Raw genomic sequence first — 16,743 nt, forward strand, 5'->3', positions numbered from 1 at the left:
AGAAGATGATGCAGAAGTAGATATTGAAGATGAAAGTCTTGCCGTGAGGGGTACAAGGTCACTGCAAGATATTTATGCCAGATGTAATATGGCAGTGTGTGAACCTGTTAATTATGTAAAAGCTGCAACGGACAGAAGGTGGGTGCATACAATGGAGCAAGAAATGCTGATGATTGAAAAGAATGGTATTTGATTATTGGTGGATAAACCAACAAATTAGCATGTTATTGGAACCAAGTGGATTTTCAAGACAAAACTTAATGCTGATGGAACAGTGAACAAGTACAGAGCAAGAATGGTGGTAAAAGGGTATTTTCAGATTTATGGAGTGGACTACTGGGAGACTTTTGCTCCGGTTGTGAGACATGACACAATAAGGTTGTTGGCTGCATTGGCAGCTTGAGAAGGGTGGAACATCTGACATGTTGATGTGAAATATGCTTTTTTGAATGGCTATCTTGTAGAAGACATCTATATTCATCAACCAGAAGAATTCATCAAACTTGGGGCTGAGGATAAAGTCTGCAAGTTGGTGAAAGCATTGTATGGCTTGAAGCAAGCTCTAAGAGCCTGGTATGACAGAATTGACTCATTCCTCATTGCTGAAGGTTTTCAAAGGAGTCAAAATGAGCCAACACTGTATGTGAGCAGCTTTGCAACTTCAGTCAAGGTAATTCTCTCTCTATATGTTGATGATTTATTGCTTACTGGTTCAGATGTTAGTTTCTTAAGTGATTTTAAGAACAAGTTATTAAAAGAATTTGAAATGAATGACTTGGGAGAGATGCACTATTTTTTGGGGTTACAATTCATTTAATGGTCAGATTATATTTACATACATCAAAGTAAATATGCAAATGAAATTCTGAAGAAGTTTAACATGGAGAAATGTAAAGCTGTGGATACTCCTTTAACTTCAAACTGTAGATTAACCAAGGATGATGGTACCCCAAGTGTAGAAAGCTCAATGTACAGAAGCATCATTGGAAGTCTACTCTATTTAACAGCTTCAAGACAAGATATTATGTTTTTTGCTAGTTTGTTGTCTTGATTTATGCAAAGTCCCTCACAAACTCACTTTACTGCAGCTAAGAGAGTTTTAAGGTACATTAAAAGAACAGTAGATTTAGGCTTGAAGTTTGAGAAAAAGAAAAACTCTATTCTTATGGGATATTGTGACAGTGACTGGGCAGGAAGTCTTGATGATTCTAAAAGCACATCTACTTATTGTTTTTCACTTGGCAGTGTAGTTTTTAGCTGGAACTCAAAAAAGCAGGAGGTGGTGGCTCAATCTTCAGCAGAAGCAGAATATATTGTTGCTGTTGTTGCGACAAATCATGTGATTTGGTTGAGAAAAGTCTTTTATGATCTGGGGTATAACTGTGAGAAGGGTACACTGCTGTTCATTGACAACAAATCTACTATTTAAATTGCTAAAAACCCTGTACAGTATGGCAGGACAAAACACATCAAAGTGAAGTTTCATGCAATCCGCGAGGCCGTGAAAGATGAAGAAGTTGATATTCAGCACTGTGGAACTACACTGCAGTTAGCAGATATTTTTACTAAAAGTCTAAGCAAGGATCAATTCATGTTTTTGAGATATGAGTTGGGGATTTGCAGTTCAAACACCAAGGAGGTGTGTTGAATATTGTTGGTTTTTTTATCTGCAAATGAAGCTACAGTAAAGGAAGAAGTAATAGTGATTTCACGGGCTGAAGTTCTAAAGGAAGAAGAAGAAGTCAGATTCAATTTTCATTTGTTTATTTTTTTGTTGTTTATTTTATATTGATTGAAAAGTCAAATTTGGTTGCTTGAATTAGTAAAGTTGTGTGGTAGTGATAGCGTACGAGTCATTGTCTCAGGAAATTTTTTCATTTCAGCACCTTAGTTTTTATAATGCCAGGTGGCTTCATTTGGTTTGTTATTTCTTTTGTCATTTTCTCTCTCCTTAAATAGCATATAGTGGTTGTTACAAAAATGAAAAGTAGTGGAGAAGCCCTTTCTGAGCAAAGAGTATTTTTTCTCTCTCTTCTCTCTCGATTATTCTCTCCCCTGTTCATCATCTTCTTCAGCCCTTTGAATATTCATAGGTTTCAACAATCCTCCCTCGTTGACCCTAAACAGAAATGGTGGAAACAAGCTTAGAACGAATTCAGGAATCCAGTTACGATAGGAAAAGCGAATTGAGAGCTTTTGATGATACAAAAGCAGGAGTAAAAGGGCTTGTAGATTGTGGTATGGCAAAAGTACCGAGGATTTTCATTCATGAGGAATACAAGCTTGAGAGAAATCGTAACCAGGATGCGGGCAACTCTAACATTGGTATTCCGATTATTGACCTGACAGGCATCAATGAAGATACAAGTTTACGGAGGGAAGCAGTAAAAGAAGTTGGAGAAGCTTGCGAGAAATGGGGTTTCTTTCAGGCAGTCAACCATGGAATTGCTGCGACAACTTTGGAAGACATGATCGAAGGCATTCGCAGGTTTCATGAACAAGATAGTGAAGTTAAGAGGGAGATTTACTCTCGAGATTACACGAAAGAAGTGAATTATAATAGTAATTTTGATCTGTACAGGGCAGAAGCCACCAATTGGAGGGATTCTTTGACTTGTGTCATGGCACCTCGTCAACCTCATCCTGAAGAATTGCCTACAGTTTGCAGGTAAAGTAAATATATACTGTTCATCCACTTTTAGAGCTGACCCTTTTTTGTTCACCGAAGTATGTGCTTCCTTCTTAATTTCAATTGGGTTTTATTTATCAAAGAGACGGGGGAGCCCAGCAAATCAATTGGTCTGCGTAATCCATGGGAATGAGACAATTTTAAATCAAATCCATCAGTTTATTTTATAAAGAGTGAAGTATATAGTAATCAATTAATTAACTGATGTGAAAGATGGGATTCCATTGTTTCTCTTGTAATTGAGTTGTCCCAGGCATGTTCACTCCATAGCTGCAATCTGTCAAAAAAATGTCATTATATCTGCTTCTTCCTTAATCTGCAGAGATATATTGATCGAATATTCAAAGAAAGTAATGAAATTCGGTGACACTCTGTTCGAACTGCTGTCAGAAGCTCTGGGTCTCAGCCGCAGTCACTTGAAAGACATTGGCTGCGGGGAGGGACTTTTTGTCCTTGGCCATTACTACCCACCATGCCCTGAACCGGACTTGACTTTGGGTACTAGCAGCCACACTGATAGCAGCTTCTTCACCGTGCTTTTACAAGATCAAATTGGTGGACTACAAGTCCTCCATGAAAATCAATGGGTAGATGTTACCCCTATTCATGGAGCTCTTGTGGTAAATTTGGGTGATATGTTACAGGCAAGTCCTCCTCACTCTAACCTTCATTAAATCAAAATCTAATATAACTACCTGGTTTTTGTCCTAATTAATGGTCAAAATACCCCATCCCTCTAAAAAATAGTATTATTATTGTTATTTCTTTTTGGTCATTGATTTAATTTGTAGCACTATTATCAATTACACATTTCCATCTGTCTTTATGCAGTTAATAACAAATGATAAATTTAAAAGTGTTCATCACAGAGTGCTTGCTAGCACTATAGGTCCAAGAATTTCAATAGCAAGTTTCTTTAGAACACATCTTCCACCAGAGAATGCCTCTAGGCAATATGGACCAATCAAGGAGTTGCTATCAGAAGAAAACCCTCCAATCTACCGGGAGACCACTGTAAAAGACTATGTGTCACACTACCACTCAAAAGGCCTTGATTGTAGAACTCTTGAACACTTCAGGCTATGATTAATTATCTTGCCGCCGCAAAATACGTTGTGTGTTTTGCCAGGCTTGTTAGCACTTTCAAGTGCCGAATTGTTCTATGTATTAAAGCTACTGAACTTATGGCAGAGCACAAGCCTTTGCATTGCATACTAGACTATTAGTAGACAATAAGGCAGTGAGATGAATACTGCATCCTAATATCACGTTTCATGTATTGCTTTGATAATTACTTAATCATCAGTTATCTTACTAATCTGTGCTATAATTTCTATTTGTCTAAATTCATCTTTTTCTTCATTTTGAAATATATTAAAATAATAGTTGTATCTTCTTTCCCTTTCCACACCTCAGAGATTTTTCTTTCTCATATTTAATGCTATATATATTTTTTTAGAAGTTAAGAATTTATTAAACTCCATTGGGATCAACCCTATGAACAAAGGAGAAGATTTGAGGTTGTTATGCTACCTTAATGCATACCAACCCCATACCCTCTGTTCTGGGCGACCAAAAAGAACCCAGGCGCCAGCCTCTGCACTATACAAAAGAAAACAGTCCCCCCCATACAACTCCAACCCTGTACAGAGAACTCCCAGAAAAACGCAGCCACCCAAAGATATCCACAGTAAGAGTCAGGGTCTCCTAAACCATGGGACAAAGCCCCCAGACCACACGGCGACACATGCATCACAGGCCTGCAGACTCATTCATTCATTAACACACAAGGAAAACAAAACCAGATCCTGTTGTCAACACCTTCCCAAACAAAGTCATATCCAAAAAAACAGTAGAGAAGCACGTGATTAGTCAAACACATTCAAAAGTCAATCTGCCTCTGCATTCCCTCCTTTGCAAGGCTATCCGCCAGCTGATTCCTTTCCCTGAAAATATGTTTAATTTCCCATCTCCTAACGCCCTTTTTCAATTGCTCAACGTGCAATATCCACTTTCTAAACCTTCAAGCAGCTTCTTCCGGTTCCGTGACGCACTTAACAGCGTTCTTTGAGTCACTTTCGATCATTAAGGCACAAGAATGACTCCACTTAGAGGGGGCAAACACAATAAAAGCCTCCCTTATTGCCCTAACGTCAGCCAAACTACACCCCCAACCCTTGATTATCTCGAAGGACTCCCCCTATGCCGGATTCTCCAGGACACCCTTGAGCGGCACCATCGACATTAAACTTCATTTCTCCCGCAGCTGGTCTGCACCACTCCTCCACCAACCTTTCCTTCATAGCCTTCATCATTACCTTTCCTAACTGGGGGCACCGGTAGTTATCCATCACAACACCATACTCAAGACGCCATCTCGCTTTAGCCTAAGTAGCGATTCTTAGGTAGCTTAAATCGAAGATCTGGTTTGGATCCCACTCTCTCCCATTAAACACCATGTCGTTTCTGTGCAGCCAAATAGTCCAAACGATGGCATAAAAAGTCTGTGAAAGAAAATCAAAGAGTTCATGAACTCAGTGAGTTAACTCATTAAACAAAACAATGAGTTAATGAAAGCCAACACACGTGAGATTGGAGAAGAATTGCATGAAGCCATGCAAAGCCACACACGCATTCCATTAAGTAAAATATTTTTATAAGTACAAGAGAGAGAGAAAGCCATAAAAAATACAAATAATGGGAAATAACTGACACTCTTCAGGCCCAACACTTAATGGCCTACAAAGCCATTAGAAACTATCCCACTAAAGAACAAAACACAAACTGTAAAAACTGAATAAAACTGAATAAAACTGACACATTATAATATTAAAATAGTAACTATATAAATTAAAAGAATCACGTGGCCAAGGCACGTGAAAATGGTCTTTTTCATTTTGAATGTTCTCAGGCTCGACTTGCACCAAAGCTCTCTCGGTTCTTCATGCTAAGTTTCATTCTTCAACAAGGTCATTTTCCACACTTTGATTTTCCCTTGTTTCACCTGAGTAGAGTTCCACATGCTGAAAAAAGCTTCCAAATCCTTAGCGACAGTTCAACATGTACCCCACTCGCCACACCATCGCATCCAGACCTACCAAATGTCCGAACAGTGAAAAAACAAATGTCGCACAGATTCTGATTCATTCTTGCAAATAACACACCCAGCTGGTCAGTGGTAATCATACCCCGACGGACCAGTTCTTGCTTGACGGCAACTCCCTCATGGATGACCTGCCAGCAGAAGACTTCCATTCGTAGAGGGGCAAGGCCAGACCATACATCTCTCCACACTCCCCTGCTGTTGTTCACAGCTTGCATTGCTTCTTTACAGAATGATTTGACGAAGTAATGCCCATATTTAATGCTATCTATTGAAGCCGCATAATTACCATTAAAAAGTTTATTTCATTAATTAATCTTATAAACATGAAAGACCATTAAATTTAACCAACCGAAAGCAAACTAAAAGTTTTGCTATCAAAAAACCAAGTTCATGCGTATGTCCTGCTTTTATTGCTTGTGTGGCTCGGCCTGTCTTGTGGGGCTTGGTGTTGTTCTGCCTTTTTCCTTTTGTTTTCTGGTATTTGTTGTACAGATGTCTGTTTGCTGTCCAGAGTTGGCCTTTGGCCAATCTTTTTCTGTATTTTGCATATTTTTAATGAAATTCCACTGTATGGCCAATCCTTTTCTGTCAAAAGTTCATGCATATGTCTAGGAGCATATACATGATTCACTTTAGCTCGCATTAAGAACTTAATATGACCGTCTATATTTCCCAGAAAATCTATAAAGTCAATTAGATAAGGGTAAATTAGAGAGAGACATAATCAAATGAGAATAAAAGATGTATAGAGCCATTGAGCAAAGCAACAGAAAAAGGGAGAATACAAATGTAGAAAGACAAAATGACGATATTAACTATGTTCCTAATTGTTCTATTCCTTTTGTCTTCTTTTAAGATCGGACGGCAAGCCTTTTCATATAAGTAGAAACTGGTGGAGTTGTAGTGTATTTCAATTTTCAAAAGCCAGATTTGTGTCTGATTTAATTCAGACATTGGGGGTTTGATAAGTTTTAATTTCTGTCCTTGCATCTTATTGGAGAAACAGAAACCACATATATAAGTTTGCCTTTCTCAAGGGTTAAAACGAGATGGCCGCAGAAATAGGAAAAATTCAAGAGTCCAACTTCGACAGGAAAAAAGAATTGAAGGCCTTTGATGACACAAAAACAGGCGTCAAGGGGCTTGCAGATGCTGGTTTGGCCAATATTCCAAGGATATTCGTTACTGAACAACTGAGGCAAGAGAATAACTCCGAGCCTCGCCATGGCTCTGACTTTTGTATTCCAATCATAGACTTAACAGGCGTCGATGAAGATGCAAGTTTACACAGAGAGATAATTAACAAAGTTCGAGATGCTTGCGAGAAGTGGGGTTTCTTTCAGGTGGTCAACCATGGAATTCCGTTAAACACTTTGGATGACATGATCGATGGCATCCGCAGATTTCATGAACAAGACCCTGAAGTAAAGAAAGGGATTTATACTCGTGATTACACCAAAAAAGTTCTCTATAATAGCAATCCTGATCTGCACCGTAAGAAAACAGCGGCTAACTGGAGGGATTCGTTAACCTTTCACATGGCTCCTAAGCAACCTGATCCTGAAGAATTGCCCGCAGTATGCAGGTAGGCAAAAATATATAACTTTACCTTTTGTAAATAGTAATTGATTGAGCAACTAAAAGATGAAATTCAATTATCTTTGTTCTTGGTTTTAAATTGTTGCAGGACCTTTTTTCTACATCATATCTAATTAATTTCTACTTTGCAGAGATATAATCTTCGACTATACAAACAAAGTAACGACATTAGGTCGCACTCTGTTCAAACTGCTATCAGAAGCTCTCGGTCTCCATCCCACTTACTTGGAAGAGTCTGGCTGCATGGAAGCAACTTTTTGCTTTGGCCATTACTACCCGGCATGCCCTGAACCAGACTTGGCTTTGGGCACTGCTAGCCATGCTGATAGTAGCTTCCTCACAGTTCTTTTACAAAATCAAATCGGTGGCCTACAAGTCCTCCATGAAAAGCAATGGATCGATATTCCTTCCGTTCGTGGTGCTCTTGTAGTAAATTTGGGTGATATGTTACAGGCAAGTAGACCTTACCTTTAAACTTCATTTTTATATATGCTACTAAAAGGTTTTCTTGTAGTAAAGTTTTTTTAATGATTGTGGGTTCTCATTTTCATATATATGCTACAAACATGTATCAATTTCATGTTTGTCTTCCCGCAGCTCATTTCCAATGGTAAATTCGTAAGCGTTTATCATAGGGTGCTGGCTAAAGCCATAGGCCCGAGAGTATCAGTGGCATATTTCTTTAGAATACATCTTCCACCAGCCAATCCCTTAAGGGTGTATGGGCCAATCAAGGAGTTGCTATCCGAAGAAAATCCTCCGATTTACCGGGACATCACTATAAAAGACTTTGTATATCACTACTACGGGGAAGGGCTTGATGGTCGCAGATCTCTTGAACATTTCAGGTTGTGATCAACTGAGTATTAAGCATGCAAGGTCGCAATTGCAAGATGAATTCTACCTTTCCCAAGGCTTGTTATAGCGTGCACTTCCAAGCATAAAAAATGTACTAGTATTTACCTTTTTTTTTTTTTGGCTCAGCAGGAAAATTTGTACTAGTATTTGCTTACGGTGAAATCATGCAACTTCTTGATGCCTTCTCCTTATTAGAGATTAAAATACTCTTGGGTTCTATCTATCAATGTAAACTTCAAATTTTCAGTGTTTCTACTACTACAAGGGCTAGCGGTATATTCTGATTTTAAATTAGTAGAAGAAAATAAAAGAATGGCAGATTTTATAGTAAATTTATTTTGAATACCGGCTTGTGGTGTCAAGTGACTGATAAATAAAATTTTAAACCCTGCATACCGTTAATAAAAATGGAATTTGTTAGTGGCATGCAACTCTAGAAGCTTTGCAGTTCTGGCAAAGGCCAAAAATAGTGGTTATGAGAATCTTGCATATGTACCTCACAAGCCATTAGCAATTCCATTTTCAACTCATATACAAGAAGAAAACTAGTGTCATCAGCAAAGGCAAAACCTCAAGCAAATATGGAAATGGAATCCAACTATGACAGGAGAAGAGAATTAAGGGCTTTTGATGACTCTAAAACTGATGTGAAAGGACTTGTAGACTCTGGAGTTGCGAAGATTCCACGGATATTCTTTGATGAGCGGTATCAACGAGATTTCAGATCTGATTCTGGCAACTGTAAGGTTAGCATTCCTATCATAGATTTTGAAGGAATTGATAAAGATACAGTGAAACATAGCAAAGTTGTTGACAGAATTCGAGATGCTTGTTTGAAGTGGGGTTTCTTTCAGGTGATCAATTATGGAATTCCTATAAGCATATTGGAAGAGATGCTTGATGGAATACGTAGATTTCACAAGCAAGAAACCGAGTCGAAGAAAGAATTTTATACGCGTGATGCAACTAGAAAGGTTGCATACAACACAAATTGACTTTCATCAAGCACCAGCAGCTAATTGGAGAGATTCATTATATTGTGCCGTGGCTCCTCAGGCACCCAATCCTGACGAGTTGCCTGCAGTATGTAGGTATGTTTCCATCTGCTAACATCATTTTGGTTACATGCTGACAAATTTGCGGAAATATTTTAGCATCATTCTGGTTACATGAAATATTTGCAGAGATATAATGATGGAATACTGTGATAAAGTAATGAAATTGAGGCTTACCATTTTTGAGCTGATATCTGAATCCCCGGGTCTCAAGCCCTGCCATTTGAAAGACATGGGCTGCGCAGGACTTCATTTTATAAGTCATTGCCATCCATCTTGCCCTGAACCAGAATTGACTTTGGGCCTTGGCAAGCACACTGATAGTGCCCTCCTCACTGTGCTCCTGCATAACCAAATGGGTGGCCTCCAAGTCCTGCACCAGGATCAGTGGGTTGATGTTAGTCCTATTCCAGGGGCATTGATTGTTAAACGTTGGAGACATGTTACAGGTAATTAATCCTACTTTACATTTGACAATCACGTAGTCAGAGAAGCAAATTGAACTGGTCAACCTATGTGTTTCTGTAGCTAACATCCAATGACAAGTTCAAAAGTGTCCGTCACAGAGTTCTGGCAAAAAATATAGGACCAAGAATCTCGGTGGCCTGTTTTTTCAGAAAATATCTTTGGCAAGAGGGTGACTCTACACTCTATGGTCCAATCAAGGAACTGCTATCAGATGACAACCCTTCATTGTACAGGGAAACCACTTTTCGAGAATATGTTGCATTTAAACACACAAGAGGGCTTAAAGGTACTCATAAGCTAGAACATTTGAAACTGTGAAATATGTTTTAACAGTCTAGAACTTGCTGCATTTAACATAATATATCTAATGCCAAATTCGTTTTCATATTCTTGTGTTTAAGAGAATATGTTGCATTTAACCTTTAATTAAGATACCAACTCTTAAACTTTGATTTCAGTTTGTTATTGCTGATAAAGCTTGTTTTTGTTCTTATATATACATATATAAAAGCTTGGACTTATATGTTTTAAGCAGTGTTTATACTTGTATAGCTAATTCCGATACAGAATAAACGATGGACTATCCATTTGATCATCTAAAATTGCAAATCTTCAAAAATCCTCGAAGAGTTAGTTTTATGTTGAGTTTAAAATTAATTCTGAATCATATTGATAATGTTTAATTAGTTGAAAACGTATTTGTGGATGTAATTTATAATTTTTCCAAACATGGTTTTACAAATTAAACCAGCAAATACTAAATTGGACTATAGTTGAAAATTTAAAAGGTTAACATTATAATAAATTTGATTTAAGGCGGTTCATTTTTCAAATGTGTTAATAAAAAATTGTTTTGGTAACACTTTTATAAATTGATTACAAAATACAAATTTTTAGCAGTTTTACATATAAAATGTAATTATCAGGATTTCATACTAGATTACACTTTTGATATTGCTACTAAATATGAAAAAGGTACAACTAAAAATTTAAATAGCTGCAATTTTAAGATTTCACTATATATAAAAAAAATTATCTAAAAAAATGTAAGTAAAATCCTAATCTGTTATAGTGTTAGATAACTTATAATTTATGTACCTTAGACAAAAATCAAATTATTTCCGGGGTAGTCCAGGCTCTCAAGTTTGAAGACCAAATATAAATATATATATATATATATATATATATATATATATATATATATTCATCCAACATTGGATGAATTTAGGCAACCTTCTTTTGATATATTCATGAATTGGGTCTTAAAGATCACCAATTATTAAATTCGATACTTGAACAAGAAATTGTATGTTGTACGACGAGAAACAGCTGAAAAAAAAAAAAAAATTATTAGGTATATGTTCTTGGACTTGATCTTCATCCATGGAATTTTCGACATCTTCCATGTAGAGCACCCTGAAGACAGAGAAGGGTTGAGCAGTCGAAAAATGCTCAGGAGGACACTGCCGGATGATGCCAAGGGGGTGGTTCTTGGCATTGAACCATCGCTCACTATATGAAACTGATGACTAAATGAAGAGAGAAGCTGGAGCTTGGGGCTGCAATTCTATAGAATGGTCCTCTACCTAAGCAAATTAAATTCTCTAGAATGGTCCTGCAAGCAAGAGGTGGAGGCTATATAAGTATGGGGATCTCCAAAAGGAAATTTTCTTTTTCAATTTTTGGTAGAAAAGAAATTCTAGAATTCTAAATTTAGATTTTTCATACTGAAATTTTAAAGAAATTTTACAGATTTCACAAATTTAGTATGGTTCAAACTTGATTTTAACAAATTTTACGGCAAGTTAAGGGAGGACATAATAATACTTGACGTGATATAACTCATTTTGTACATAATTCTCATTTCAAATTTTAAATTACTTTTTTTTGTCATTTTATTGTAAATTTTAAAATATTTTTGTAAAAAGGTCCATAATATATATATATATATATAATTTTTAATTTCTAATAAAAAATTGCAGAGACTAAAAATGCCTCTTTCTCTTTTAAAAATCGAAGTCAAGATCTCGAGGCTTCTCTTGGTTCTCTAACGGTCTACATTTTATATCTGAACTTGGCAGGGAGCCATATCTTTACACAAGGACAGAAGGCCAAATCACGTGCTATCTGGAAGTGCTTGGCACATAATTGTGGCAACAGTTTCTTCTCTAGGCAAAGCGTCAGACAAATAATTAGTTACATAATTTACTCAAGTCAACAGCACAAATAATAAAAAAATAAATAATTGATTTAAGTAAACTCATCCTTTTGGGGATCTGGGAGAAGAAGATTCAGATCCCCCGTATCATTTTAACTATAAAAAAACAATCTTCTTACCTTTAATTATTTTATTTTATTTTAAAAAGAATATTCAAATCTATTTTTTTTAAGTAAGAATCTATTTATTTATAATTCCTTTTACTAATTGGATGTATACACTGGACCCAGCTGAAAAATTAATCAAGCAAAAATCTGCATAAGTTAAAACTTGTTATAAATGATATAGATTTAGATAAGACATGAACTTACATATTTTAAAATATAATATTTTTTATTGCATTACTTCAAGTTGATCACAGTAAATGAAGTAACTCGAGATGAGATATGAATATATATATATATATGTATATATGTATGCATATTGAACTTAATCTTTTAAAAATGAACAAGTTTGAGATGAAAAAATTTTTATTAGCATAAATCTCATCCTTATTATCTCAATCAGGTGGGATAATCATATGGTTGGCGATTAGGTGAAATGAGAGGTGGAAGAGACGTACGAACATAGGGTCTGGTATGTCAGCTTGTGGACAACAAATTATTGTCGAATGTCTCCCCGCGTACATGATTGGAATTCTTCTTGGTAAAAAGAGGTGGAGAAATGCTGATAACTGATAAGGTATTCACTAGAAACAAACACTTTGCATATATAGCACATTGAATGACATAATGAATGAACAGGGCCGACTTTAGCATAAAGTCATTAAAACCCTTTCTTTAGGCTCCACAATTTTATAAATCTCATAATTTTATATAATATAATTAATTATATTAAAAGTATATAAAAAATAAAATAATTAATAAACTATTTTAAATTAAGTGTCTATTAAATATTTATTTTCTCTCACTTCCTACTTCTTATTAATTTTCAACTATTTATCTCATTTTCTCACTTATGTAAAAATCAAAATAATTAATAAAATTACATATTCTCTCACTTTCTTAATTATGTGCCTAATAAATTTGTATTTTTTATCATTTTTCAATTCTCATAATGCTAATAATTGTTAATTATTTTTTTTATTTTCAATTAACATAATATGTCTTTAATGATCTCCAATTAACTGTAATTTTTTTAATTTTAATAAAAAAGATCATATTTAAATGTTTTAGGCCTTTAAAGGTATTGAGTTGTCCCTATAAATGAAGGTTTCTTTAGGGAGCCAAAGGGGAGAAGGGGAAGGTCCTTTGCATTAGCTTTTCCCAGGAGATATTCTAGAGTCTTCTAATAGTAATTGTGAGTTTCATTTCTGCGTTACCTCTTGTACAATTAATTCCAAAGGTTGTATGGCTTTTATAAGTAGTTGTGTTGATCTAGTTAAGAGGTAAAAAAAAAATGGGAAGTCATAGATTAAGTAATTTTGTGTAATTTAAAAATCTTAGGTTTGATTTAACGAAGTATATATTTGGTTCGTCAAATTATTTAATTAGTCATTGTAAAATTCAATGTTTGTGCTTGTTGAAATTGACAATGTTAATCTAATAAATTTTTTTTATTGTTTATGCTAATATAGTACTTGACTGTACTGACTTAATATTGAATCTAATGACATAGTATTGAATTTAATGATGTGACATAAAAAAATAATGTGATAATTATTTTAAATAACCAAAATTTTATCTTGAATTTTAGTTTTAGATCTTAAACATTACATCATCATTACCATGTTAATACAGTCAAATATCATGTCAGCATAGATAACAAAAAGATTTCAATATTGTTGTTTGATTGTACTAACATTGCCAATTTCAAAAAGTATAGTAACTCAATTTTACAAATTATTGTTCAAGAATTAAATCCACCATTTTGACGTAAGACATGTACTAATTGTTTAATTTGACTCATTTTGTAAAAGTAAATATGTCAATGATTCTATTTATAGTAAAATACACAATTAGAAATAATTCTCTCTTATATTACATAAATTTCACATCTCTCATTTTAAAAATCGAATATAAAATATCAGTACACTTAAATCTTTTTGATGCGGAGAAGATATTTTGAAAATTAGAAGAAAAGGTAATATGTTGAAAAATAATACTTGAAATTATGAATGTTTTAATTTGTTTTTACACAGAAATCGAGAATAAAAAAAAATCAAAGCTAATACTCCATCTTTTATCCAAATAATTGTCCCATACACTTCTAACTGAGCAAGCTCAAATGAGTTATTCCATCAATTGTTTAGAATCCAAGAGAAACAAGCACACCCATGTCTTATATCCTAGTATAACGACAAAAAAAGGACACGCATTGAATTTTGCAAAACACCTGAAACTTTTCTCCTGGATTTCCTTCAATGCGAATCCTTTGCTCTTCCATGCCAATGTGCGGTCCGCAAGGTACCACACAGGTGACCTCCAGGACCAAATGGGTGGCCTCCAAGTCCTCCACGACAATCAATGGATAGATGTTACCCCGATCCCTGGAGCTCTTATAATAAACCTGGGAGATCTGCTACAGGCAAGTTCCTATCTTTGCTGATGCTGTTGTTAGTCATTATTAAAATTATTTGGTATTTTTTTAGTAAAACAACTTTACTCGTGTCCTTTTTTGCAGCTCATCACAAACGACAAGTTTATTAGCGTCTATCACAGAGAGTGCTGGCGAAAAATGTTGGCCCTAGGATATCGATTGCTAGCTTTTTCCGAACATATATTCAGCCAGACAACGCCCTAAGAATGTATGGACCAATAAAGGAGCTGCTTTCGGAAGAAAACCCACCACTTTACAAGGAAACCAATGTGGTCGACTACTTCAAATTCAAGCACGTAAAAGGTGTAGAAGGGACCTCCGCCCTGGCACATTTCAAGCTCTGAAAAAAATATCAGGATTGACATTCAATTCTTGCTTTCATGTGGGTCAATAAATTTAATCCCATCTAGTATGGGAATTCATTATCACGTGTCGCTTTCTATGTCCTAGCCTATGCATGTGCTTGATAATAAGTAAAGTTCAAGGATGGAGGTCCCCTCCATTGTTGAATATCTGTTAGCGCCAGCTGCCTGGAAATGCTTTTCGTCTTAGTAAGTCATTGGTTCGTACTTGTTGGTTTTTGTCTCCGTTTGAGAGTGTAATTTTTTCTTGAATAGTAAAACAAAATAATAGTTTCGATTACATGTATTTTTTCTTGCATTTTTCTCTATGATAGACAGGGACAACATTGAGAAAACGAATTATATAAAACAAAAACGTTTACCCTAATTTTCCTACTTAATAAATATCGCATATTTAATGGGAGAAAATCAATTACTAGCAAGAAAAAAGAGTAAAAATTAACCTAAAAAATATGATGCTAACTAGGTCATGTGAGCTATATGCAGGTGAAATTTTCACTTAAGACTTTCTTTTTTCTCAGGGATTAATGCCTATGCCCTATGGCACATACAAAACTCAAGTAGCCACCATATATTTGCGTTTAGCCCAAATTATAAAGTTAAAGGATCAGGTTCGATATATCCATAATCTTCTAAGAAAAAATACATAATTTCTTCTTGTTCTCACATTAGACGCATTGTACATATAGGCAATTTTTTCCCCCATGATGCTAATTTCTTCAAAGTGCATTAATGTATTCCTACCGTAAATAGAAGTTCACACGCAGGTGTACCTTCGTTCTGAAGTTTCACATCAAGCTTTAATTGTTCATTTGTTTGGTTATGTCCTGAATTAAACATTGACTAGATTAGCAGTGAAAATAAGGTTTCCCAGAAAACATGAACACAAGCAAGGAATGAAGAAGTCCTCCGCTGGGAAAGAAAATAAAACAGAGAACAAAAAAAAAACTCACCGTTTCAGTAAAAGATCAAAGATATTAAAAAACACAGCACTTCATTTAATCTCTTTTAAAAGTTAGTTAGCTTGTAATTATTAGTTAGTTAGAAACAAAACTTTTTTTAATTAATTCAATGCTGTACATATATATTGCCTTGTAATGCTCTGACCTAGAGTAAGAGAAAATCAATGGGAATGTCCAGTGAAATTCTCTCCATGCCAGCGCCGTTTTCCTTCATTCAACATGCTTTCTGACATCCTGCACATGGGTTGTGACCCACAATCGTACATATTTTTTAGAAAACGTTTTCAATGGTACAGTTTTTAAAGTATAAGTTATTGAGCCTTGCAGATAGCTCATGTTCGGCCAAAAATTGAATAGAGATAAGTTATGCATAAAGTATCCTATACATCTACAGTTTGTGAAGGGGGAAGGTGGAAGGAAGGAAAGAGGAAGTAATATCTTCTTTAGATAGAGATTGAAGGTTGTACGGCACCTATAACAACTGTTAGGAACTTTGGGTATTTTAATAAAAAAATAGTAAATTATTCTGCTAAGATAAATGGATGAGGCCAAGTTTGACAACCTTTTTGATAGTTATAATAACTAGAAGTGTTCATGGACTGATTAACCTGTCTAGGCCCGGAGGCCTGGGTCGTCATGACTTGATATGATCCAATCCATTTATTTTATTAATAATTATTGTACTCATTTTAAATTCTAATTTTAAATATATTTAAAAATATTACAATGAAATAATTCTTATTTTTTAATAATAATAATAATAATTACATAGGTGAGTTGGGGAAGTTTCGAGCTTGATTTTTTTTTTTTAAAAAAAGAAACCCGATACCGATTCAATGCATGAACATTTATAATTACAAAACGAATTCATTATTCATAATATTTAGG

General features: G+C 35.2%; 2 protein-coding genes and 1 pseudogene across 2 annotated transcripts; all 3 read left to right on the plus strand.

Moving 5' to 3' along the window:
* On the plus strand, positions 1,989 to 4,019 carry LOC18603186 (1-aminocyclopropane-1-carboxylate oxidase homolog 1). The gene is made up of 3 exons (XM_007035004.2): positions 1,989 to 2,668; positions 3,012 to 3,333; positions 3,521 to 4,019. Exons 1-3 carry the CDS (start codon positions 2,130 to 2,132, stop codon positions 3,773 to 3,775), a joined length of 1,116 nt encoding a protein of 371 aa, XP_007035066.2. The 5' UTR covers positions 1,989 to 2,129; the 3' UTR covers positions 3,776 to 4,019.
* LOC18603188 (1-aminocyclopropane-1-carboxylate oxidase homolog 1) lies at positions 6,694 to 8,510 on the plus strand. The gene is made up of 3 exons (XM_007035006.2): positions 6,694 to 7,380; positions 7,526 to 7,847; positions 7,992 to 8,510. Exons 1-3 carry the CDS (start codon positions 6,845 to 6,847, stop codon positions 8,247 to 8,249), a joined length of 1,116 nt encoding a protein of 371 aa, XP_007035068.2. The 5' UTR covers positions 6,694 to 6,844; the 3' UTR covers positions 8,250 to 8,510.
* On the plus strand, positions 8,633 to 15,077 carry LOC18603190 (annotated as a pseudogene).

Source organism: Theobroma cacao, chromosome 4, assembly GCF_000208745.1.
Source record: "Theobroma cacao cultivar B97-61/B2 chromosome 4, Criollo_cocoa_genome_V2, whole genome shotgun sequence".
Lineage (NCBI taxonomy): Eukaryota > Viridiplantae > Streptophyta > Magnoliopsida > Malvales > Malvaceae > Theobroma > Theobroma cacao.

Excerpts from the sequence above, each read along its gene's own strand:
- LOC18603186 (XM_007035004.2), top strand. The coding sequence starts at position 2,130 with ATGGTGGAAACAAGCTTAGAACGAATTCAGGAATCCAGTTACGATAGG. Across the intron at positions 2,669-3,011 it reads GAATTGCCTACAGTTTGCAG|AGATATATTGATCGAATATT; the intron begins GTAAAGTAAATA and ends CTTAATCTGCAG. Across the intron at positions 3,334-3,520 it reads ATTTGGGTGATATGTTACAG|TTAATAACAAATGATAAATT; the intron begins GCAAGTCCTCCT and ends GTCTTTATGCAG.
- LOC18603188 (XM_007035006.2), top strand. The coding sequence starts at position 6,845 with ATGGCCGCAGAAATAGGAAAAATTCAAGAGTCCAACTTCGACAGGAAA. Across the intron at positions 7,381-7,525 it reads GAATTGCCCGCAGTATGCAG|AGATATAATCTTCGACTATA; the intron begins GTAGGCAAAAAT and ends TCTACTTTGCAG. Across the intron at positions 7,848-7,991 it reads ATTTGGGTGATATGTTACAG|CTCATTTCCAATGGTAAATT; the intron begins GCAAGTAGACCT and ends GTCTTCCCGCAG.